General features: G+C 41.5%; 1 protein-coding gene across 1 annotated transcript in view; it reads left to right on the top strand.

The window, feature by feature from the left end:
- Window positions 1–24,713, top strand: part of LOC109030198 (frizzled-4) — a gene marked incomplete at its 5' end in the record, with an annotated part of 47,596 nt that extends 22,883 nt beyond the window's left edge. The window contains one exon of the mRNA XM_019041035.2: window positions 20,212–24,713. Coding sequence (XP_018896580.2) covers window positions 20,212–20,771 — 560 coding nt within the window. The remainder of the gene's footprint in view (window positions 1–20,211) is intronic.
- Between the last annotated feature and the right edge of the window lie 226 nt (window positions 24,714–24,939).

Below are 24,939 nucleotides of genomic sequence, written 5' to 3'. Positions count from 1 at the left end.
AATTAACAAAGCATCGTTTAGAATCCGTTTTAAATCCAAACCCTGGATTTGTAACACCTCATTCTGCTATTTTCCAAACCCAATCGGATCGCCAGGCTCCGAACTTGAAACAAATTCTGCATATTCCAATAGTAATATTCATCCTCCCGACATGCATAAATTATCGGGAAAAGAGGGCGGGCGCACTGTTGACTCATAGACTCATCCCGCTCGATCTGTCGATGGTGAATTACGAGAGGAGTCGTAAAAAGCCGTCCGAGAAAAGTTCGAAAAGCGCGCGTCTCGTTAGCGGCCGAGAAAAGGTGTTGAGGGGTGGAAAAAGGGAGAGGGCCTCGCTCCGCATTTCCACGCATAAATCAACTAATTTAGTGAGCCGGGATGCTAAATACTTATATTTAAATAAACTTGTTCGAGGGGCGGACGCGCGGCCGGGGCGAGGGGGAGGGAAATGCAACACGACAATTAGCAGTGGCGTATGAAAAGTAAATTTATGATTGGCCATGCCTCGCAGAGGAGTTCCAGCAGAAGAAGACGGGCGTTGCCGGCTCGACATCATTTCCACATACCTCCGACCTGCTGGTAAAATGCTTGCTGTTCTGTCGTGCTAAGGGGAAACGCCGTATGAGCCTTCAGGCGTTGCCAAATTTCCTTTGACAAATCACTAATTTTCAAGAAAATTTGTGAATATTTTTCTTCCAATTTCTCGGGTAATTTTGCTCGTAATTTGATTTAAAAAGTCTGAAAATTTCAAGGAAAAATATCGACAATATTCCTCAAAAATAAGCATTTTATTGGAGAAAATTTGGCAACTCTTGAATGTTCATACGGCTATCTTCCTTAGCACGGCAGTGTTCGTCCCTAACTGCCAGGAGCGTTAACCTCGAGATGCTAATTAAAATTTCAACGATTTTACAGGGGCTGCATAGTGCATATGCAAGCCCCAAAAATTATCCGAGAATTAGATTCGCAATCTTACTCGTTATATTTTTGTTTTTCAAAATTTCAAAATGAAGATTCCACTATTTCTATACATGCATTTCATCTCTTAAAGCTCATTCTCTAAAGAAGTTCGCATTAATTTCGTTAGTAGCGGACTTGAGTGGCTTTTATTTAAGAAAGGTACAAATTCAAGTTCATTTAACATTTGGCATCGTCGTTCCTTACAAAGGCTGAATCGCAAGATCCTCCCCGCGTGTCGCTATGCTGAAATATAAGAACGTAACTCGACCGTCACAAGAACTCCGGAATGCATGAAATTATACGAACAACAAGGCTCCTCTTAAACCAAAATCACGCCTCTGCAGTCAAAGATGCGACGATGTTACCTGGCACACAAATTAAATTATAACCTCCTGGATTATATTTCACCGTGCGGTTTTCACTGTTCATCACAGTCACCTTTCGTTCTGTTCTGCCCCGCGCCTTTCCTTATTCGGACGTACTTCGCAGTCCGCACATGCAAACTTCGCCGCGCGTTATCGCCCAATCGAATTCTTGTCTGAAACAGAGGAGTCGGGACCACACAGTTTCAAACGAGAAACGCCATCGCTCGGAATCCGCCTTTACCGACCGCTGAATTTCCCTCTTTAACCCCCGCTTCTTGCACCCCCTTACACTTTTATCAGATCCTCTCGACTGTAAAATTTTTCACTTGCGGTCCATTTGTTATGTTATATCCCTCACGTCATTAAAATTCCGCATTTAGAGCTCTGGTTTTCTAACTGGAATGTACGATACTGCACTGAATTTAAAGGTAGGATTGAAGTCTGCCTTGTAGGATGAGAATACGTGTCATTTTAGAAAAAGATAAAGGTTATTTGATACACAATTTGTTTTCAAGTAACCTTTGCAAAACAAACTTTAGCTCAACAGCAGAAATCCAAAATGTTTCATGAACCACATAAATCAATGTTTTTTTACTTTAATCTCGTTTTTCTTAAAAATATTACCCTCAGCCCTGAATAATGGGACGTATTTCTATCAAACGGAATTATGTGCATTATGACGTGAGCCCTGTTATGCACATATTCTTATGGGTCTCAGGGCTCATGTCTTAATGCACATAGTTCCGTTTGATAGACATACGTCCAATTTGAAGGCCTTAATGATTGAGTTTGGCACTTCCACAATCAATCCTATCACGCGTCTAAATCGTTCGTCAGAAAAGTTTCGCGTTAAAACCTTGTTTCTCTAAAAATTGAGCCAAATTGATAACTGTATCCTTATCGAGTCAGTGGCAGTTTAAAGACTTTAAAAACCGAGTGACTACTGAGGGTTTTGTCGCAAAAGGGGCACCAAAAAATGTTTCTCACCTTTTTTCGTCCTTCTCTTTCACCGCTGTCACCCAACAGGACGGATTTATGCTAAAAGGAACTATGTTACACGCAATCCCAATGCACATAGTTCCTTTTATCATAAATAAGTCCAATAGTGCAGCATCTTGTAACGGCGAGATGCTCAACGCACGTCGTTACGAGGGAGGAGAAAAAACTAGAGCGCCTTCAATTTTTCGCTTATGCAACGCGGACATCCCTTAAGTTCGAATAGTTGCATCAAGGCGCCAACATACACTTCTTATCACGTGTCGGGTTGAATTTTTGACCTAGCTGTTCGGAAACGTTCTATTAATTAGTTTTTTTTTTTTTTAGTTTTGCTCCTAAGTAATTGAATTTCATCAATAAATTCCTAATTTTTTTACGTTATTAACAACAACATGATGTTTGATTGCAATTTAGATGTTTATGTCGGTCAGTTTTCTTGCCCCCTGCCTTCGGTTCCTTGTTTTGTATTATCCAGTGTTAGAAATTTTGAAGTGAAATGCGCATTGTATTTCACCACAGGGGACTGATTAGTGATTATTGAGGTTTGATAGACAAAGCGATAGACATAGAAGACATAGAGAGTATGGAGCGATTCTATTGGTTGAAACGGGCGGTTTTTATGGATTGAAGGGGAGAGTGATGGACTAATTATAGAGTCTCTCGTGAGTTGCTGCAAGTTAGTCTATTGCCTATGTCATTTATCCTTTGGAGCCACCAGCTTCCACCAATACAACTGCTCCATTTTCTTTGTGTCTTCTATATCTCTTTCAATAATTGGCTCACTGATCGTATGTGACTGTCAGATAACCCAGATGATACAATGCGGGGTAAAATGCGGCACGTGAGAGCGGAAAGTATACCCCAGAAAAGAATAATATATCCTGAAAAATAGTAAATTCCACATCGTATTTGTAGGTTTTCTGACGGCCACACATATTCTGGAATGACCCTGGTAAAAATTGGCAGTAGAATCTGTGTTCCAAAATACCATAGACCTACAGCCGGCTGTAAAATTTCCAATAGCTTCTATAGCCGGCTACACAATTTCTTATAGCCTTTTATAGCCGATGGCGATTAAGCAAACAGCCAGGCGATAAAGTGTATGCTAAACGTCACTAATTACGGATGCTAGGACTTAGTGAGTTTTTGGACCACTGCTCTCTTTTTGGGCCGTAGTATCTTGATTTATTTTGCGAGGAAAGCTCCGTACTTTTGATGGATGCCTGCCATTCCTGATATATTAGAGCGCCTTCAGTTTCGTATGATACTGTGCAATACCTCTGGTGTGAAAAAGTCGCTTCAAGAGCCGTGGCAGGCAGGCAGCCAGCGCGAAACACGCATTGGCGCCTACAAACCTAACAGGGATACTTCACGCATTGCGCAATGCGTGAAGTATTCCTGTTAGGTTTGTAGGCGCCGGTGCGTCGCCGCTCCGCTTTGTGTTAGGCTCTAAAATTTAATCTGGCGGAGTCAGCGTTATTCAACTCATGATTTTGAAATGTTTACACATCCTGTATGGATTATTCTCATTTTAATTAATGAAAAAAATATGTATTAAAGGAAAATATAATGTGTGGTATGTAAATATTAAGGTGGTTCCGTATCAAACCTAATGATTTCCAAAGCACACGAATTTCTGCACAATTTCTTATAGCCTTTTATAATCGATGGCGAAAAAGCAACAGCCAGGCGATAAAGTGTAAAGCCCGGCGATAGGAACTATAGCCCGGCTGCATAATTTTTTATCGCTTCGTATAGCCCGGCCGTATGATTTTCTCCGCATTCTACAGCCAGCTATACGATTTTCTGCAGCCTTCTTTAGCCAGCTATAAGAATTCCTATGGTATTTTGAAACGCATGCTCTTATCGCCAATTTTTACCGCATGGGAAATACAATGCGGATCTCATTTTGAGGTTTGATGGCGCAAATACTTGTTTCGTCGCTCAGTTTTGGGATTAATAGAATTTGGAACTCTGTGATCTCTTTCATAGATGTGCCACCGTTTTAAGCTAAAATAACTGGAAAGTAAACTCTGGAAAGAGGCCATTTCCGATTCACTCGGAGCGATTTCCTCTCAGAGCTCTCCCCTGCTCAACAGATATTTTTGTAGACCCTCGACCCTGCGCAATATTTTAATGATTTGCACAAGGAGTTGTAAATTCTCAGACCACCACTTCCAACGCCGCACAATGCCATAAATCCACTGTGTGATCTGTGTTAAAAATGCCTATTAATATCTCGTTTGGCAGTTGCTTTTCAAACCTCTCGTTGTGTGAATAGTTTTCTGCGTATAAGACTTTGAAGAGAAAACTTGTGACGCTTTCTTCTGGTTCTGACCATGTCTAGTCACCCATTACGCAAAAACTAGTCAAAATGCTTCACTGAGAAAAAAATTTCGATCACATGTACCAAAGTTCGGTGTTCCATATCATCCAAACTAATTTGGTTCGTCAAACTGAATTTTCGGTTCGTCAAATCGAACTTTCGGTTTATGTAACCGAACTTGTGCAGTAAAGTGAACTAAGTTCGAACGAACGTTAAACGAACTAAGTTTGGTCATGTATGACTAACGCTCGGTAACACGAACCGAAAGTTCAGTTTGACAAACCGGATATTTGGGATAATGTAGAACACCGACCGTTCGGTTCACTGGACCGCATTTTTTTTTCCAGTGCTGCTTTGTTTACATGGAAACTGAAATATTTTCACGATCAGGTCACATGGATGATTCTCCAGCACAAGAAAGAAACCAACATTTCAAGCCCCTGTTACGCCCTAGCAAACGGCCAGCATATGAAAAAAGAGCTTTTTCCGACCGTCGCTGTAAGAAGGATCCAATCGGCCGCCCCGTGCTCATTAGCCGAGGTCTCGGACGGCGCGTTCGTGGGCCTGGATGAGTCCTCCAGGGGCTCCAGGACGCGCTGGGAAACCCAGGACAATCGGGCGGTATGTTAATCGGACAGCTGTCCGGTCCGCGGAGTCATTGTGCGTCGCGTTGTCCGAGTCCCGGACTCGGTAGGATAATCCCGGACCGAGTTCCCGCGGGACTTGACAACAGCGCCCTCCGGCGGAAATGTAGGAGAACGTGGAAATAAGTCAGGGATCGAAAACATCGGATCGGCATGGCATGTGTCCGCTCTCGGTCTCCCTTTCCCATTCACCCGTCGTCCCTGACTCCGACTCCCTGTCCCTGTCTTTCACCGTAAATGACGGCAAAGAACCCCGGCCGCATCTCCCTAAGTCGCCCCCCCCCCCCCACCCAAGACCAGAGCGCCGTCGTGTCACGCACTCCAAGCTCAAAGTCCTTGAGATCTGCGTCCTCCGGGATTCAATTAAAATCAGTTTCCTCCCATTAGAGCCGGGAATGTTCACGATTAAAACCGGAGACAGTTGCGATGGAGTCGGCCTAGTAGAGCTGTCCGGCAGGAAAAGGACTTTTGTTCGCGGAGGAAATTTTTTCGTTTTCCCCCGAGGCGGATCGGAAAATCGGACTTCATTCATTCGATCAGATTTCGCCCATTAGAGCCAAGAATGTTCACGATTAGAATCGGAGACAGCTGTGGTGCAGTCGGGTGAAGAGTGCCTTCAAGTAGATTCGCTGAGCAAAGCATGGACGTATTTCTGTCAAACGGAACTGTAAACGAGTGGGAAGATGAGGTGTGCTCTAAAAAGCTGCGGAAGAAATGGACGTATTTCTATCAAACGGAACCATGTGCATTAAGACATGAGCCCTGAGACCCATAAGAATATGTGCATAACAGGGCTCACGGCATAATGCACATAGTTCCGTTTGATAGAATTACCACCAAATAATGCTAAAATGGGCGTGATTCTCTTTGGAGAAATGGCAATTCGGGATTTTACATTCTGTCAAACGGAACTATGTGCCAACTGAATGCGACACTCATGAGCCGTGGGCATGTGACAAGAGCGTTGTGGACAGGGCTCATGACCTAAACACTCCAGACGCCAATCCCGAATCTGCCACCGCTGACGTCACTGGCGCTTGATAATTCCCATTCATTCTTCCCGCTCTCAACTAACGAGCACACTCCTTCTATCCCACCTGTTTCTGGTATACCACCTGGCAGAAATACGTCCAGCTGTCTTCCAAAAATGGGATTTTTGCTTACGGAGGACATTTTTTCAGAAAAGCGTTTTCCCCCGAGGTGGGTCGGAAAATCAGACTTTATTCATTCAATCAGATTGCTCCCATTAGAGCCAAAAATGTTCACGATTAAACTCGGAGACAGTTGCAATAGAGGCGGGTAAGTGCGTCTTTCCTCAAGTACAATCACAAAGTTATGATCCACAAGAAAAGGAACTTCTGCTCACGAAAGGAAATTTTCCAGAAGCGCGATTTGTTCTGTGTAACACCATCACGATTCACCATATCGATTATCAAATGACGTAGTTATCCAATCAGATCAATCTAAAAATATAAGTGCGCGATGCGGCCCATGGAAGTTGGACCAAGCGGGCGGGCATGAAGGAGAGAGGGAGTGCCTTGTGCTGGGCTACACAATGATAATGATTGGCAGGTGAAGACAAGTAATGTGAATATCACCGTCGGCCACCAATCATCTTGCTCCTTCATATTTCCAACGATCGTTGAACGATACGGCAGCTTATAATACCAATGAAGTGGGGCGAGTGGAATTTTGATTGGTCGAACATGATCGACGCGAATAAAGCTTGGCAATTGTTGAGTTGGAGTACACAAAACGCGTATTATCACGCAATGGCGATCATTGTGATAGAGGACCACCCGTGCTAAAAACTACATACACACAACATACTGATTTCGGATTGAAAAAAAACCCGGTGCGAGCCTTATACGTATGATCAATTTTTGTTTCATAAAGTCTGATGTCAGTCCCTTGTACTTTATCACTTTTGCCAGGGAGGATAATAACTGACTTCAATTGGACGCATATAACTCAAAAGAAACTGTACGCATCGTGACATGAGCCGTGCCATCGTGTATTCGTATGAATCTTAGGGTTTATGGTAGAACGGACATAGTTTCTTTTACTTTTAATACGTCTAATTGAAGCCTAAACTACGTATAAGGGCGATCGATGTGCATTTTTTTAAAAATCAAAAATGAGACTTAGGCAATTTTTAATAGAATTTGTTTCAAAGTAAACATTGCAGCAGAAGAAATGGTCCTCGAAAATCTAATTTTTAAATCCGTAATATCTAATTAAACGTCAAATCAGACGTGAGACTTATTCCCAAGTTGCACAGAGCAATACAAATATTGAGATGAAATTGCGATTTAATGCAATAAAATTGCAATTTTTTACCGTGAAATTGCAATATTTTTAAGTCATTTAGTCAATAGCATCGCTTTTAAACGGCCAGAAAGATATAAACAGTTTGTAATGCAAAGAAAATTCGCAACGTATTTCAATTTTATTCCGATAAAGTTTAATAAGAGGCGCCTTCTTAAACAGTAGACCAGGCAACACGCACAACATTCCGATGCAATATAGCAATAATTTTACAATGGAATTGCAATTGATTGCGATCTGTGCCACCTGGATTGCCAATGTAAGTTTCAAACTTTAACTCCCATTTTCGAGGTCTTAAACAAGTTAATAGTTGCCTCTCAAATCGCCTAGAGCTTCAACTCCTCAAGTGTCACATAATTTATTTTGCATTTCTCTAATTTACTACACCGAAAAAAATGTGGTAGGTACGAGTAACATCTACCATGAGTCTACTTGATTTTTTATGCAGTGATCCTATTCAGTGAAAATGATCGGAATTATAGTAGTATTCATCGGAACTCTGGTGATACTACCATTATATGGTGAATTCTACCATAGAGTCTGACTCATATCACTGCGTCAAAGTATGGTAAAATCTAACATATTTTTTTCAGTGTACACACAGTAGTTTTGCTAAATTCGCTGGAAAGTATTTGGTAGCACCAAACGACTTTTCCAGCCAAGTAATAACAATAACAACCACCATGTTAAAAGCTTCCAAGTTCATCTCATAACTCTCGACGAACCATTATCGAAGAACGAAGGAAACTGCCTTGCCGCACTCTCATTATATCTGCGCCTCTATTTTTGCTCCTTGCCATAAAAACAGAATTTCCGGCGTAGCGTGTCGAACTGCATTCCCTCTTCGACGAGGTCTGCCTCCTATAGTCGTCAAACGGTAATTTATAGAATCCAAAGCGTTTATTTTTGAAAACCATTCAAATCATCCGCAAAAAAAGGAATGAATACAGAGAAATAACTTTGACATTCGGAGGGGGTTAAAAGCACGAAAATGGCCGTAGAAGTTGGATGATTCCATGAATTCATTAATATGGAGCTTCTTTACGACGGAGTCATCAGAGTTAAGCCATCTCGTTGATCATGGTGAACGTTTTGTCGTCTCCCGGAAGAGAGAACATAACCCCATTCCAAGATTGCCAAATTTACTCAAATACTAAGTTATTTTACAAAAAAGTACCTGTGCAATTTTTGTCTAAAATTTTTCTGATTTTTGCATGAAATCTTAATAAACGTCAGTAAATTTTTCAGTTAGAAATGTCCAAGATTTCCCTGCTTAATATGCAATTAGCGAGGGAAAATTTGGCATCATGGAAGTGGAGTTATGTTCTTTCGTGAAGGAAACGATGGTTTGAGTCCATTGGTCGGGTTCGTTGATCGCGATCAGCAATTACTTTTCTTGGCGCTGCTGGAGCTTCATACGTGGGCGGAAGTGTGAGTAGTGGTGTGGCGTGAATCGATAGTTCCCCGTTTGAAGCTATGGTGAAGAATCGATTATGAAAATGTTCGTTGCGAACACCTTCAGAATCGATATTTTTCCGTGTGTTTAAATGGCAGATCAATCGATTCATTGCAAAGCACGACAGGCCACTGATCTGTATTAGCAGCGACGCTAAAATGAATTCATTAATCTTTGCCCACCAGCAAATGTCACAGAGACATATCCAGAGACAAATCGGGTGAAATGCTCATCGAAATCCAGAATTACCCATCAGGGGTTCCACTACAGGTGAATTTGTGATGGGCCAAATACTGTTAGGATGAAGGAGACAGCATGAATTTGCAAAGTTGCCACACTGTGTATTGGAAAAATTGAAGTAATTTTATCACAGCTTAGGGGGAATTAAGTTAAATGCATAAACGTATACTCGTCGAGAGAATTCTAAGGCTTGAAAACAATACATACGGGAGGTTCATAAACTTTAACTGCGTGTTATTAGAAACCCGCAATTACGCCAAATGTAACCTATGGCTTGAAATTTTGATTCAATTTTCTTTAGAGTATTACAAAGTGTTTGGCATCAGAAACTTAAAATTGTTATTTTCAGGCCGAAAATATTTTTTTAAATCTTCTGTACGAAGCCAGTATATGAACGGAAAAAGCCCTTTTCGATTAAAACTTACAATCTTTTTATGAAACCCAGAGTTTAGAAGAGTTTCCCGCTAGATTTATAAGGCGAAAAAAATCGCCCAAAATCTTCCAAACCAAATTTAAATCTTGCAATTTGACGTACGTCATTCAAAAAACGAATTTTTGGAATAAAAATAGGAAGAAGAAAACTCGGCGATTATTAATGGACCACGTTTGGGGCTCGAAATTTTTCCATTATAATGCAGCGTTGCATTTTCCATTGACACAAAAATAAACCAGACTTATTCGATGGGATATTCCGTCAAACAGTAGTGCGGCATGCTTTGCGATCTATCGATTAATCTGCCATTTAAACTTATGGAAAAGGATCAATGTACAAAATGTTCGCAACGAACACCTTAATAATCGATTCTTTACCATAGCTTCAAATAGGGAAATATCGATGATCGATCAATCACGCCTCTCCACTGCTGTCAAAAACACAAACTCCGACTTTTCTACTCATCAGGATTCTCTATTTAATGGACCTTCCTATTTTAATAAGGAGCAGGATTTGTTAAAAGTTGAAAACAAAGAAATCCATAAGCCGTGCCATTCGGATGTCTAGTGTTCTTTGTTAGATTCTGTTCAATGCGATTTTTTCCCCTCGGCGTACGCCGGCACTTGATTCGAGACCCCTTTTCACACCTATTGTCAACATCAGTATCTTCAGTATCTGTGATCTACATTCCGCAAATGCCCTCCCCGCGCACTTACAAACACTGCGAAGCGGGGAGGGGGGGACGGTGCAAGGAGAGGAAAAACTGGCCGTTGGCAACGCGGACCAGCGGCCAGCGGCGCGGCGTGCTTTGCGATATATCGATTGATCTGCCATTGGAACCCATGGAAAAGGATCGATTTACAGGATGCTGGCAATAAACAACTGAATAATCGATCTTTTACTATAGCTTCAAATGGGGCGCTATCGATAATCGATCGTGACGTCTCGCCTCTGCCAGCGGCGAAGAAAAGCGGTCTCCTCGGACCGCGGCAAAAGCGTATGGGAATCGCGAATCGCAAATTGCGTCCAAGACACATGGGTGACTCACCCCCTCCACCCGCCCTTCCGCACGTAGCCCCTCGTGCCCCCGCTCCCCCTCCCCCCACCGATCGGTCGCTGGAAAGAATGTAGATCGGCCGCGACTCTGGCCTACCGAGCCGAGCGAGGGGGCGAGGGGGCCCAGAGGGAAGCAAGGGGGCTCTGGGCGCATGGGGGGAGCGAGGGGGCGAGGGGGGATCTGGTTCGGTAGGATGCTTTGAATAGCCTGACTCCGTGTATGTAAATACTCAACGCTGGCGACATCGGTGAAACTGCATCCGCGGTCCAACTAGTGGCACCCCCCGGCGTTGCCAAATTTCCCGCCATTTTCCCGCTAAGTTTGTTTTTTTTTACCGATAGAGGGCGTTTCGAGTTGTATTGCTAACTGGGAAGATGGTCGTTTCCCGGACGAGGGAACGTAAATGTGCCGTCCACGTCAAATACGCCGTAACTCCATTCAAAAGTTTGCATTTTTCTTTCACACATTCTGTTCTCTTACCAAAAAAAAAAAAAAAAAAAAAAAAAAAAAAAAAAAAAAAAAAAAAAGTTTGAGCTCTCAGTGGTATGCTAAAGGTATTCAAGAATTCTAGATGACGAATGCTCGTTGGTTTTTGTATTGGAAAACATTGTAAGAGAACTTTTTTTAAAAAACGTCCAAAATGGAGTTACGGCGTTTTTGCATTGGACAGTAGAACTCGACTCAAAGGTTGCCGGATCAACTGAAAACGATGCAATTAATTATAGGGTATTGACTGTGCGAAATCATGCTCAATATTTTGATCATTTTCGTGAGTCATCAGAAGAGAAAGGATTAAAAATTTCATCTAGAAATACCCAACACTCTCAATTTTAAGTGAAGAACCAAAATTTTCGAATGATTACTAAGCTGTACTCAACCACGGGAGGGCAGATTCAGGCCAGAGTATATTCCAAGCGAGATTCGTAAGGAATTTATTGCCGATACTAGCCGAGCGATTGTTACTCTCTTAATTTGCGTTTAAGTCTCCCAAGTATATTAGACTTGGTTAGCAGTAGAAAGGTCTTTTAGTGCATTTTCCGAAAAAAATACACTATTTTCTTTAGGTTAGACCATCTTCCAATTGGACCACACTGTGCACTGAGGAACTACCATTTCTGTTCTGGCTCATTTTAGATGCGACGTGATTGCTGTTAATGTCTCTATGCAGATAGACGCTTTTATGAGTTCGACTTAGCAGTTCCTTAATGCACAACGTGGTCTAATTGGAGGGTTGTTTAACCTAAATTCAAAAAGACCTTCTTCCTGCTAATTAAGCGCATCATACTTAGGAGACTTAAACGCAAGGTTAAGAAAGTAGCGAATATATCAAAATTTAGTGACACTCTCACTCGATTGGAAGACTCTCTAGCCTATTGATGGTTGAGCAAAGCTTCGCAATCATTAAAAATTGCAGACAGAAAACGAGCAACACTAAAACTTTAAAAAAAAATGTAGTTTGAGAATTAAAATTCCGCTGCGTTAAAATGTAGGTAAACGTCCTCTTGTGCAGGAATCGTGGAGTAATGTTTAGCCTTATGGAGAATTTGCCAAATTAATAGACAAAGCGATAGACTAAGAACACAAAGAAAAAACGGAGAGATCCTGTTGGTGGAGGCGGGTGGTTACAATGGACAAATAAGGGAAGGAGTCAAGTAATAGACTAACGGCAATCCACGAGAGAACCCATATTGTTAGTCCATGAACAACCGCCCGATTCAACAAATGAGAGCGCTGTAGGTATTTTTTCATTGTCTTCTTTGTGTATCGTTGTGTTTATACCTTTTAACTAGTCGTGATTAGCTCGCTTTGCGAGCTGGCACGTCTAGCCGGGGAGTGCCCCTGGACCCCAGTTCTACGCTTCGCGACGAACTTGCGACAGACAACATCTATGTCTTAATATTCTATTTCACCAATTTTTACAGAAATTGATGTTCTAGGAGTCCGGACCGCGTTTTCGTGCAGGGCCGCCATCTTGGATTTGGAAATGTTGAAAATCTGACCAAAAATTCGAGTTTCTCGAATTTCGTCGAAATACACCTCCTAATACCGAATTTCATAAAAATCGATCGATATCAGGAAGCGATATAGCATTTTAGGCCACGGCCGCCATCTTGGATTTTGAAAATCTAACCAAAAATTCGAGTTTCTCGTCGAAAAATACCCCTGGATACCGAGTTTCACGAAAATCGATATAACAGGAGCCGACTTAGCATTTTAGGCCACGGCCGCCATCTTTTGGATTTGGAAATTTTGAAAATCTGACCAAAAATTCGTGTTTCTCGTCGAAAAATACCCCTGGATACCGAGTTTCACGAAAATCGATATAACAGGAGCCGACTTAGCATTTTAGGCCACGGCCGCCATCTTGGATTTTGAAATTTTGAAAATCTGACCAAAAATTCGAGTTTCCCGTCGAAAAGTACCCCCGGATACCGAGTTTCACGAAAATCGATATAACAGGAGCCGACTTATTTGAATTTAGAAACAAAGTGTATAATTTCATTGTGAAAGTTCGCTTAACACTAATAAAAAAAAAAAAAAAAAAAAAAAAAAAAAAAAAAAAAGGAGCCGACTTAGCATTTTAGGCCACGGCCGCCATCTTGGATTTGGAAATTTTGAAAATCTGACCAAAAATTCGAGTTTCTCGTCAAGAAATACCCCTGGATACCGAGTTGCACGAAAATCGATATAACAGGAGCCGACTTAGCATTTTAGGCCACGGCCGCCATCTTGGATTTTGAAATTTTGAAAATCTGACCAAAAATTCGAGTTTCTCGTCAAGAAATACCCCTGGATACCGAGTTTCACGAAAATCAATATAACAGGAGCCGACTTAGCATTTTAGGCCACGGCCGCCATCTTGGATTTTGAAATTTTGAAAATCTGACCAAAAATTCGAGTTTCCCGTCGAAAAGTACCCCCGGTTTCCGAGTTTCACGAAAATCCGTTGAAAAATACCTCCTAAAACCTTATATTTCGTCTATAAGGCAGTGACGTCACGCAACAGGATTGAACCTGTTCGGCGCGATGCGCGTAAACAACCGCGTATCTCCAATGTAATACTATATGGAGAAATAACTTTTCGCTCTTGCGGGCATCCGAGGCAGCGGATTTGAATGGGAATAATTTTAATCAACTCCTCATTACAATAGCTAAGCGTGTACCAATTTTAAAGGAAATCGCTTCGGCCAATTTTTATCTAGGGGGGGCAGAGTGAGTGGGAACAGCAGCTTTATATAGAGTAACTAGTCGTGATTAGCTCGCTTTGCGAGCTGACACGTCTAGCCGGGGAGTGCCCCTGGACCCCAGTTCTACGCTTCGCGACGAACTTGCGACTCGCTCCGCGAGCCGCCACCGCCCCGCACAGTTTTTAACATTGATGAGGAGACAACATCTATGTCTTAATCTTCTTTTTCACCAAGTTTTACAGAAATTGATGTTCTAGGAGTCCGGACCGCGTTTTCGTGCGGGGCCGCCATCTTGGATTTGGAAATGTTGAAAATCTGACCAAAAATTCGAGTTTCTCCGTCGAAATACACCTCCTAATACCGAATTTCACAAAAATCGATGGATCGGAAGCGAGATAGCAATTTAGACCACGTTCGCCATCTTGATTTTTGAATTTTGAAAATCGGACCTAAAATTCTAATTTCCCGTCGAAATACACCTCCTAATACCGAATTTCACAAAAATCGATGGATCGGAAGCCAAGATAGCAATTTAGACCACGTTCGCCATCTTGGATTTTTGAATTTTGAAAATCGGACCTAAAATTCTAATTTCCCGTCGAAATATACCCCTAATACCGAATTTCACAAAAATCGATCGATATCAGGAAGCGATATAGCATTTTAGGCCACGGCCGCCATCTTGGATTTTGAAATTTTGAAAATCTGACCAAAAATTCGAGTTTCCCGTCGAAAAGTACCCCTGGATACCGAGTTTCACGAAAATCGATATAACAGGAGCCGACTTAGCATTTTAGGCCACGGCCGCCATCTTGGATTTGGAAATTTTGAAAATCTGACCAAAAATTCGAGTTTCTCGTCGAAAAATACCCGGATACCGAGTTTCACGAAAATCGATAAACAGGAGCCGACTTAGCATTTTAGGCCACGGCCGCCATCTTGGATTTGGAAATTTTGAAAATCTGACCAAAAATTCGAGTTTCTCGTCGAAAAATACCCCTGGATACCGAGTTTCACGAAAATCGATATAACAGGAGCCGACTTAGCATTTTAGGCCACGGCCGCCATCTTGGATTTTGAAATTTTGAAAATCTGACCAAAAATTCGAGTTTCTCGTCGAAAAATACCCCTGGATACCGAGTTTCACGAAAATCAATCAAACAGGAGCCGACTTAGCATTTTAGGCCACGGCCGCCATCTTGGATTTTGAGATTTTGAAAATCCGACCAAAAATTCGAGATTCCCGTCGAAAAATACCCCCGCTTACCAGTTTCCACGAAAATCCGTTGAAAAATACCTCCTAAAACCTTATATTTCGTCTATAAGGCAGTGACGTCACGCAACAGGATTGAACCTGTTCGGCGCGATGCGCGTAAACAACCGCGTATCTCCAATGTAATACTATATGGAGAAATAACTTTTCGCTCTTGCGGGCATCCGAGGCAGCGGATTTGAATGGGAATAATTTTAATCAACTCCTCATTACAATAGCTAAGCGTGTACCAATTTTAAAGGAAATTGCTTCGGCCAATTTTTATCGAGGGGGGGCAGAGTGAGTGGGAACAGCAGCTTTATATAGAGTAATAAACAGCCCACTGTGGTGAAATACAATGCGGATTTCACTTCAATATTACCAGAAGACGAAGGAAGGGGACAAGAAAACTGACTGACAGAAACATCTAGATTTTGCAATCGAACACCAAATTTCTGTTATGAAAATGATCAAATTATGGATTTATTGATTACATTAAATTATTCGCGAACAAAACTAAAAACAAAGAGTCAGTAGCACGCTCTCAAACAGCTTGGTCAAAGTTTTAAACCCGATACGCGATAAGAAGATTCCGTCAGCGCCTTGATGCAACTATTCGAACTCAAGGGATGTCCGCGTTGCATAAAAGAAAAATTGAAGGCGCTTTATTTTTCTTTTCCTCCCTCGTAACGATGCTGCGACGTGCGTTGAACTTCTCGCCTTTACGAGATGGTGTGCTCATAAGAGACAGCTTTAAGGGCAAAAGACAAATGGACCGCATTAAGCAGAAACGAACCAAGCCACACCAGCCATTGTCAAATTTAATTTTTTAATTTCATTTCTTACATAAAAACGGTTGTGCGGATTTTTGTGCAAATTTTAGTGAATTTTCTGTATAGTACGAAGCTAATTTTCTAACCTTTTTATAGGAATCTGCACAAACGTTCTCTTGTAAAAAAATTGATTGTCCAGTTAAATTTGGCAATAGCTGATGTTGCTTGGTTTCTTTTTGCTACGCGGTCAAAATAAAGGTGAGGAACCCGTTTGGTGCACCTTTTGCTACAGCACCCTCAATGGCCACTCGGATTGTTATGTCTTAAAACTGCCACTGATTCCTCAGTCCGCAGCTCTTGCGACAAAAGTTTGCCTCTCCGTGAGTAGACCCGCAAGCAGAGATGGAAAGTGAAATTTCACTTAATTTCAAAAGGCTTCGATAAATTTCACAAAATTTGAACTTTGTTAATTTTTATCAGAATTATTAATTACACCTATGGAAGTCCAGAGAGCGTTTCAGGTGGTCTTTCTGTTAATGCGGCAGTATTATGCTACCCTACTGAACTGAAGTGCTGTACAGTGGCGTGGCGTGCTTTGCGATTCATCAATTCGTATGCCATTTAAACCTATATGGAAAAGGATCTACACACGGGGTGTCCGCAGCGAACACCTTAATAATAGATTCTTTACCATAGGTTCAAATGACAGATCGATCGATATACAGCAAAGCACGCTACGCCACTGGTGCTGCACACGAAGGGGGGCAGAAGGGGGAGCTCAGAGAGAAATTTAGCCCCAACCCAACCTTTGAAGCAAATGAAAAAAAGTGGACCGCTTTCAACAGAAAGGAACCATGCCACATCTTCTATTGCCGAATATAAGTGGATAATTTAATTTTTTACAATAGAATGTTTGTGTTGATTTGTTTGAAAATTTCAAGGAAATTGCTTCGTACTGTGCAAAAAATTCATCGAAATTTTCTTCAAAATCCGCATAATCGTGTTCAATTAAAAAATTAAATTTCCCTATTAAATATGGCAATAGCTGATGAAGTTTGGTTCCTTTCTGCTAAACGCGGTCCAATTACAACACTTGAATGCTTTAAGCTCGGGCTGAAAAATGTCAAAATCGAGAATCACTTTTTTTAGGCGTATATTGGCCTCTTGTATGTACTCCCAAAAGATTCATAACATTTCATAAAATTTCACACGTTTTTCACGCGAATAAATTTCATGAAATTTTCCATTTCTGCCCGCAATTATGTCGAAATCGAAAGTTTGTGGAAACTAGAGTACCTGTATACAGAGTATTTCCATCTCAATTCTTTTAATACAGAAAAAGTGTGCCACTCCCTGATTGCTCGGCTATCATGGAGCCCCAAAGTTGGACCATTGTAGACAAACCCCAGCGCCCAGCCCCTCAACTCCTACTTTGGACAAATGTAAACAAACAAGATTACGACAAAGTTCTAGACGTGTTTATGGGTGTGATCGAATTTTTTTTTTAACATCCAACTTCGGAATTGAGTTCGGATCGATCTTTGATGAATATTTCTGCCGAAAATTAAGCTTTGAGTGTGATTATCAATCATTTCTCAGCCGATAATACGTGTTCCTCTGGGTCGGGTTTGTTTACATTGGTGCAACTTTCGAGCCCCATGATATCCTAAAACTGATGAACCAATCAGACAGCAGAGATGCACGGGTGAAATGAAAAATATGAATAAAATTTTCGTGAAATATTTCATAAAATTTCACAGAGCTGTAAAAAATATAAAACATGCGAAACATATTTTCAGGGACTATGGGTATGCAACACGCACTAAAAAACACCGAAAAGCAAGAACCAGTCGCCATTCATTTGATTTTGCGTTTAATTTCGAAATGTCTTTTTCAACATTTTTCATATTTTTCCGAAATTTCACGAGATATTTCACATGAGATTTCAAGATTTTCTTTTTCATGAAAAAATTGCATCCCTATAAGAGAGCGGCACAGAGATGGCAGTACTTTCTCGTATGCAGGCACTCTAGTGGAAACTGCATGCAAAGCTCCAGCGAGTGGAGGGATTGGTGGGGGGGGGGGGGGGGCCTGAGTGGGGCCGCGGGAAAATTGGCAAAGGTGGTTGCGGCGGTTCGGCCGGGCGTTTTCCGATGAGGCGGCGATAAAGAGGCCCGAGCGGCCTGAACTGGCCGCGGCGGCCGGCCGTGGCCGGCATGGGCATCTCATCGCCGCTATCGGATCCAAGTCGGACTTGCAGTCGGAGGCAGAGGCAGAACACTCGGGTCGAAGGAGGCTGGTCACCACGGCCACGGTCACCGGTGTCATCAACCACTGGCGAACAATGTGCCGGCCCCGGCGCAACAGCGCTCCATGCCCCATGCGTCTTCGACTGGGACTCGCACAGAGCGAACGCCCTCATTAGTATTCATCATTGGACGTATTTCTATCAAACGGAACTGTGTGCATTATAACGCGAGCCCTGCTACGCACATATTCTTATGGGTCCCAGGGCTCATGTGTTAATGCACATGGTTCCGTTCGGCAGAAATACGCCCCATTGTATTAGCCACGAAGACAGGGCCACCCCCTCCCGCCCTTATCGCCCGCTTACATCTGATTCTTTGTATTTAAATGTTTTCCATTTCCCGATCGATTCATGGCTTTCTTACTATCGAGTAATTAATAAGGCCATTCAGCGTCTCCGCACCCCCTCGCCTGGTTTTTTCGAGAGAGAGAGAGAGAGAGAGAGAGCCGTCGTTTTCGCAGTATTATTTATCGGCCGTTTCCAGTTGTTTCAATTACCGGCCGTTTGACGGCTCCCGGCCCCTAATCTATTCATCTCGTTATAATATTTGAGCAAGCGCTGCGAATAGGTGGCATGTGAAAAGGTCGTAATGAGGTCGGGTGACTTTCCGTGGGATCGCGCGGCACTGCGTGCTTAGGCTTAAACGCATCGTGATTCCTCCCTATACGCACCCGAGCACCTCTCCTCGGCTGGAGTGAGATGGTAAACTTTGCTGGGATCCAACGCATCATGATGTTGATAGATTTTGGAATTGGGTCACTAGTATGTGTTAGAATCCTAAGCTCCTTTGATAGGTACTTGTAGATTCCTGGGCAAATGAGAAAAAAGCTTGGAATTTGAGAAGTAAGAATGAAAATTAGACGTATTCATGCTAAAAGGAACTAAAAGCAAGTGAAAAGATGGGGTGTGCTCGTGGTAAGTTAGATGAGAAACAATGAAAAAGTGGATATAGTTCCTTTTGAGAACGTGGAAAAGCGGGATTTTACAGCAAGGGATTTTTTAATCAAAAGGAACTGAGCGCTGACTCGTGAGCCATGGACATGGGACAAGAGCGTTGTAGACAGGGCTCATGAGTTAAAGCCGAGCAAGAACGACATTGGAGACGGCTTCGTTGCACGGCAACGAGCAAAAGCCATCTTTCCACTTGCAGATAGTTCCATTTAGCAAAAATACGTCCGATTCTGAAGCTGGTGAGCAACATTGGGTGTTGCTAAGACTGTGCATATTGTTTTACCCCATTGCTAGGCTTAAATTCGTCCACCTTGTTGAATTTTTTGACAAAATTTTGCCTACATGTTGGTCTCGTTTTCATGAGAAGACGTACCGTTTTCAAGCCACAAATTGTTTTTCCGACTTGTGACAATCGCCAAGTGCTGCTCATGTCACTGATTCTAAGTCCTATCATCATCAGCTTCAACTCTAATAGCATGTAGTATTAGCAAGAAGGTGACGCAACTATTCGAACTTCCCCGTTGCGGTGGTGGTATAACTTCCGAGTTGAAGGCGTTTTTCCTCAGCTTCCTCCACTTTGCGTTTTTCACAGTATTTTTGATCCGACAATTTGATTTCTTTTTACGTCGAATCTGATTTTATTATTTTATCAGAACACATAATGCTAGCACAATGCTATGGACGTATTTCTGTTAAACGGAACTAAGCGCCAAATTGAGTTCCTTTTGAGGATTTTAGAATCCCGGATAGCGCGTTCTGTCAAACGGAACTAAACCCCCCTCTCCCTTCCTCCCCCGATGGCGCTTAGTTCCGTTTGATAGAAATACGTCCATATGATGGTATTGTCATTCACGTCATCTAAATAACCATCATCGTAAACTAAATTTTTGCCTTGTGGAAATTTTCTTAAACATATTTTTCTTTCATGTTACAGGGATCTGCTCGATCGGGAACCAGAGCTCGCAGGCGCTGCTGGTGTTGGTGGTGGTGCCGCAGCTGGTCTACCTCATCCTGGGGATGTCCTTCCTGGGGGTGGGCTACCTGACGCAGTACCGCTCCTGCTCCGGGAAATCGGGGAAAGACCGGGTGTCGCCGGACGCCCACGTGGGGGTATTCTGCCTCATCTGCGGGATGCCGGCCGTCTGCGTCCTCCTCTCGCACCTCTACGAGCTCTGGCTCCGGGAAGAGTGGCTCCTGGCCGTCCTTTCGGCCACGCCGCGGGCCCAGCCGAGGCCCCAGCTCTGGGTCTTCCTCACCCGGATCTTCATGTCCCTCGTCACCGGCGTCGTCGTCAGCGCCTGGGTCTCATCCCCGCGATCCCTCCAGGTCTGGAGGCGCCTCTGGAAGAAGCTCGAGCCCAGGTACAAGACGACCCCCGTCAAGTGTCACCAGACCATACAGTATTACCACCCCCAGGCCCACGCACACACGCACACTCACCCTAGGACGAAGAAGATCCTCCACAAACACGCCGGTAGTGAGACTATCGTGTAGGCCCGGAGGTAATTCTAGAGTCCCTTTATACGGCTGACTATCTTTTCCGCACAAAGTACATTTGTGGTAATTTTTCCGATTACCGTTGCCGCACAAAATCATTTTCGCACGAATAATTTTCTGTAGTATATGTGGCAACGCCGAGAAAAATATGAGGCATATTTAAGAAAAATGAGTGAAAGATTGCGATGTTGCCAAATGTTTGAGATCTGATTTGTGCGAAAATGATTTTGTGCGGTAACGATAATCGAAAAATTACCGTCAATGTACTTTGTGCGGAAAAGATATTCTGCCCTTTATTCTGAGAGTTAAGACAATGTGAATCCATTTCTGATTGGTTACCGTATTTTAGGCCTCCACAGTGTCACGAACGGGAATAAAGATTACGTTTTCACCAATTGCAAAGATTATAATCTGGAATGGATCGAGGAATTACGGGTTTGACAAGGAACAAATGGAATGAGAGAAGGAACGGAGAAAGGAATTTGAGAATGAGCCGATCAGCGATTACGAAAAACGTTCAATTTGTGTAATATTTATTTTCGTTTGTGACTCCATGAGGGGGTGTTGTCTTAACTCTCGGTATAAAGGGACTCAAGGTAATTCTACCGGGCTCAGAGGCGAATCCAGCAATTTGGCAACACCGGCTTTCCTCCATCTAAATATCGATTCTTGTCAGAGCACCTGGCCCCTCCAAGAATCGATACATTTCCATAGGTTGTAATGGAGAAAAGACAATGTTGCGAAGTTGCTGGATCCACCAATAACCGGGCTTAGGAAAAACGCCGCATGAGCCTTTAGACGTTGCCATATTTTCTCCAATGAAAACTGGAATAAATGGGAGATTGTGTAAATTTTTCCTCATAGTTTACATGCAATTTTGATCTCGATTTCATCTAAAATATCTAAAAATCTCAAGGAGAAATATGCATGCGTTTCCTCAAAAATGCATGTTTTCTTCGGAGAAACTTGGCAACTCTCGAATGTTTGCACGGCGTTCTTCCTTGGTACGACAGAAAATCGATGGCTGAAGCACGAAACCACGAATCTCCGTTTGCGACCTTGTGATCCTCCTGTCGTACCTCGTTTGAAACTAGTCTACGTAATTTATTGAAAACTGCCCTCATTCTTTTTCTTCAGTAGCAGAATATTTTGTATAATTTCAAGCCAGTTGGCTTGTTCTTCTTCGAATCAATAAAATTGGAGCTGCCCCAGTAGCCATAGCTCTTTAAAAAATTCTACAGAAAGTTGTCGAATAAAATGTAAAAAACTTGTAAAATTTAAGAGTTCGTAAATTTTGAGTAAAAAAAACCCATGAAATACTCGTTTTAGGAAACTCTTTTGGGGAATGCTTTTAAATAAAAAAATAGTGTTATTGTAATTAAAAGAAAACGTAAAGTTTACGCAAAAATCAACAAACTATTTCCTCAATTTTTATGGGCTTCAACTTTTCCTTTAAACTTTTCTGTGCACCACTTTTTCCCTCGTTTTTGCCCAGGAAGTTTTTGAAAAAAAAATATATAAATTTTACTTTAAATTTACGTAAAAAATTTACTGAAAATGTTCTTCAATTGTATGTAAAAAGAGTCCTCCAAAGGGTTTCCTGATACGCATATTTCAACAGTTTTTTTTACGTAATTTTCAAGTGCTTTTGAAGAAAACCTTAAGCTCTTTTATGATTTACGAGTTTTTTTTACAACTTTTCCCAACAGCCACTGCTCCTATGGAGGGTGAAATTTCGAAACACCATAATGAAGATACGTAGTTTCGAACTTCGATCGTCGACATACTCGAACATGCAGGGTGTTTCAAAAGACGAATATCTTTAGAATCAATATTGGGGTCAAAGTAAAACTTTGTTGTTCTGTTTCGTTTTCCTAAAAAATACCTCTTCAAAACTCCAAGCTTCCCTCTAACTCCTGAAAATATGATGTTGGTTTTTCTGAGGTCAGATGTGTATTCAGCGTGTATGAGTACCTAAGTGTATTTTTCACGCATTTTCATTGATAACTATCGTCACAATAAAAAAATTGGTGTTTGGCCCAAAGCGGGGTGTCAAAATTGAAGGATTATTTGGGTGTTCACAGCTGAAATCTTTCCACTTTTTCGATCGTTAGTTTGCGCTTTTCTTGATGAAGCTCCTTTAAACGTATCTCTTCTTGTACGTCTATTTTGTCGTTATTGCACAGATTTCATGTTTATTTTGCTGTCTGTAATTTAAGGGTGCTGTTAGCTTTTATTCTTATTTTCTTTTTCTTTTTTTCTTTTTTTGCTTTTTCTAAATTTAAAATTTAAACTGGAAAAAAATATTGCATGTTTTGCCAGGAATGATCTCCTGACTTTTATCAATTGTTGTGTTTTTCGACAACTTTTTTATGTGAAAAATTAAGAGTTTGATTCATCTGAAGTTAATCAAAGTACTCGTATATTTAAGGAAAACTGTGATATTTTTATTCTTTATTTTGTGTGCACTTTAAAAGTAGCAATAAGAAACGAAAATATGATATTTCACAAAATGCACTTTTAGTTCCTATTCAAAAGTTTAGAAAAAAAAAATATGTAACTGAGAGGATACGGGGTATTTATGTGGGTGCTGAACTCAAATACCTTTCCATTTCATATTAATATCATGCCTGTATTCAAATCAATAATTCTTACTTCCGGATTCAAATTTTAATTGCTCTGATGAATTATTTATCTCAAATTGTGTAAATGATACAGTATTACTGTTAATTGTCGAATTGTTCTGTATAAAATATGTACATATTTGTAAATATAAAATGTGAATATACAAAGACTCTCGCCTTCGTTATTTGTCATCTCATTTCTTTCTTCAAAAAATATCATTCGAAAATTCAGATTTAATAGGAATTTTTGGTCTATAAGACTGCATGATATTAGTTGCGGCCCTTCAATCCATGGTTGGGTAGTATGTGCTGCGTCACGTCGGATTGAAGGGGCATTTTAGATTACGGAGCAAATACATGCTTACCTAGAGGTACGGCTGACGCAGTACGACAAACAAGATAGGTACAAATGGACTGCATTTTGCTATAAGGAACTACAATTTCTAGCTCATACATAAAAACACCTACCTGCATGAACCCAATAGCACCTATGTTGCATTTACAATCGGCTAGATATTCCTAGTTGCACGATGTGGTCCGAATACTGCCTTGCGACGGAAAAACGCCGCATAAACCTTCAGGCGTTGCCAAATTTCCTGTGATAAAACGCAAATTTTTTTGTAAACTTATAATTATTTTCCTCCCAATTTTTCAGATAATATTGTTCGCAATTTACCCTACAGATTCTGAAAATTTAGAGGAAAAATATCCATAACTTTCCTCAAACATAAACATTTTATCGAAGGAAATTTGGCAACTCTCGAATGTGCATACGGCGTTTTTCCTTAGCACGACAGAATAGTGTTACGTCCATACGCCAGAAGAGCAACGATATCAGCCCAAAGCCGGCCTCGAATATTGGAACTATTGCCCTTCAAAAACATAAAGTATGACGTCATCAACCGCGGTGGTGCATATACCAATATACCATGGCTTCCATCTCGGTTCTGTCCGTGTCTTAAATGGATTGCATTTTGCAAAAAGGAACCACTAGCATTGCAATGTTGCTAAGATTGTGCAACTTCTTTTGTCTTGGAGGAAAAACCCGATTCTCCATTCAGTTTCTATTTTACTCGCTAAAAACTGTAAATTTAAGACAAAAATTACCATCTAAATTTCATAGTTTTTCACGATTTCCGCAATTTTATTGCAAAAGATGAAGTTGCACAATCTTAGCATCATTGCAATGCTAGTGGTTCCTTTTTGCAAAATGCAATCCAAATAGAGTACCGAAACTGAGAAAATGTATGTATCATTACTTTGAAATGTTTGGGTACTTTATCGGGTTGCATGGTGGCAGGTTACTTACTTTATTTTCTGCCCGATCATGCTGAAATTTGATGAATTAAGTGAAGATGGTCATTTCGGACTATTTGTATCCATCTTCAGGTCAATTACAGTCGCACTCTTAAACGCGTCAGACTTTAGTAGGAAATTTAAACAAACGAAAAACAATAAATAAGCTGAAATTCGGTTGAGTACCATTAATTTGACTACATTTTGTAACTACAGAACTATACAGTATTTGGTTCATTTTAGAA

Source organism: Bemisia tabaci, chromosome 6 (genome assembly GCF_918797505.1).
Source record: "Bemisia tabaci chromosome 6, PGI_BMITA_v3".
In the NCBI taxonomy this organism is placed as follows: domain Eukaryota; kingdom Metazoa; phylum Arthropoda; class Insecta; order Hemiptera; family Aleyrodidae; genus Bemisia; species Bemisia tabaci.
Note: the sequence above shows the minus strand (reverse complement) of the source record. Positions and strands in the feature narration are given on the sequence as shown.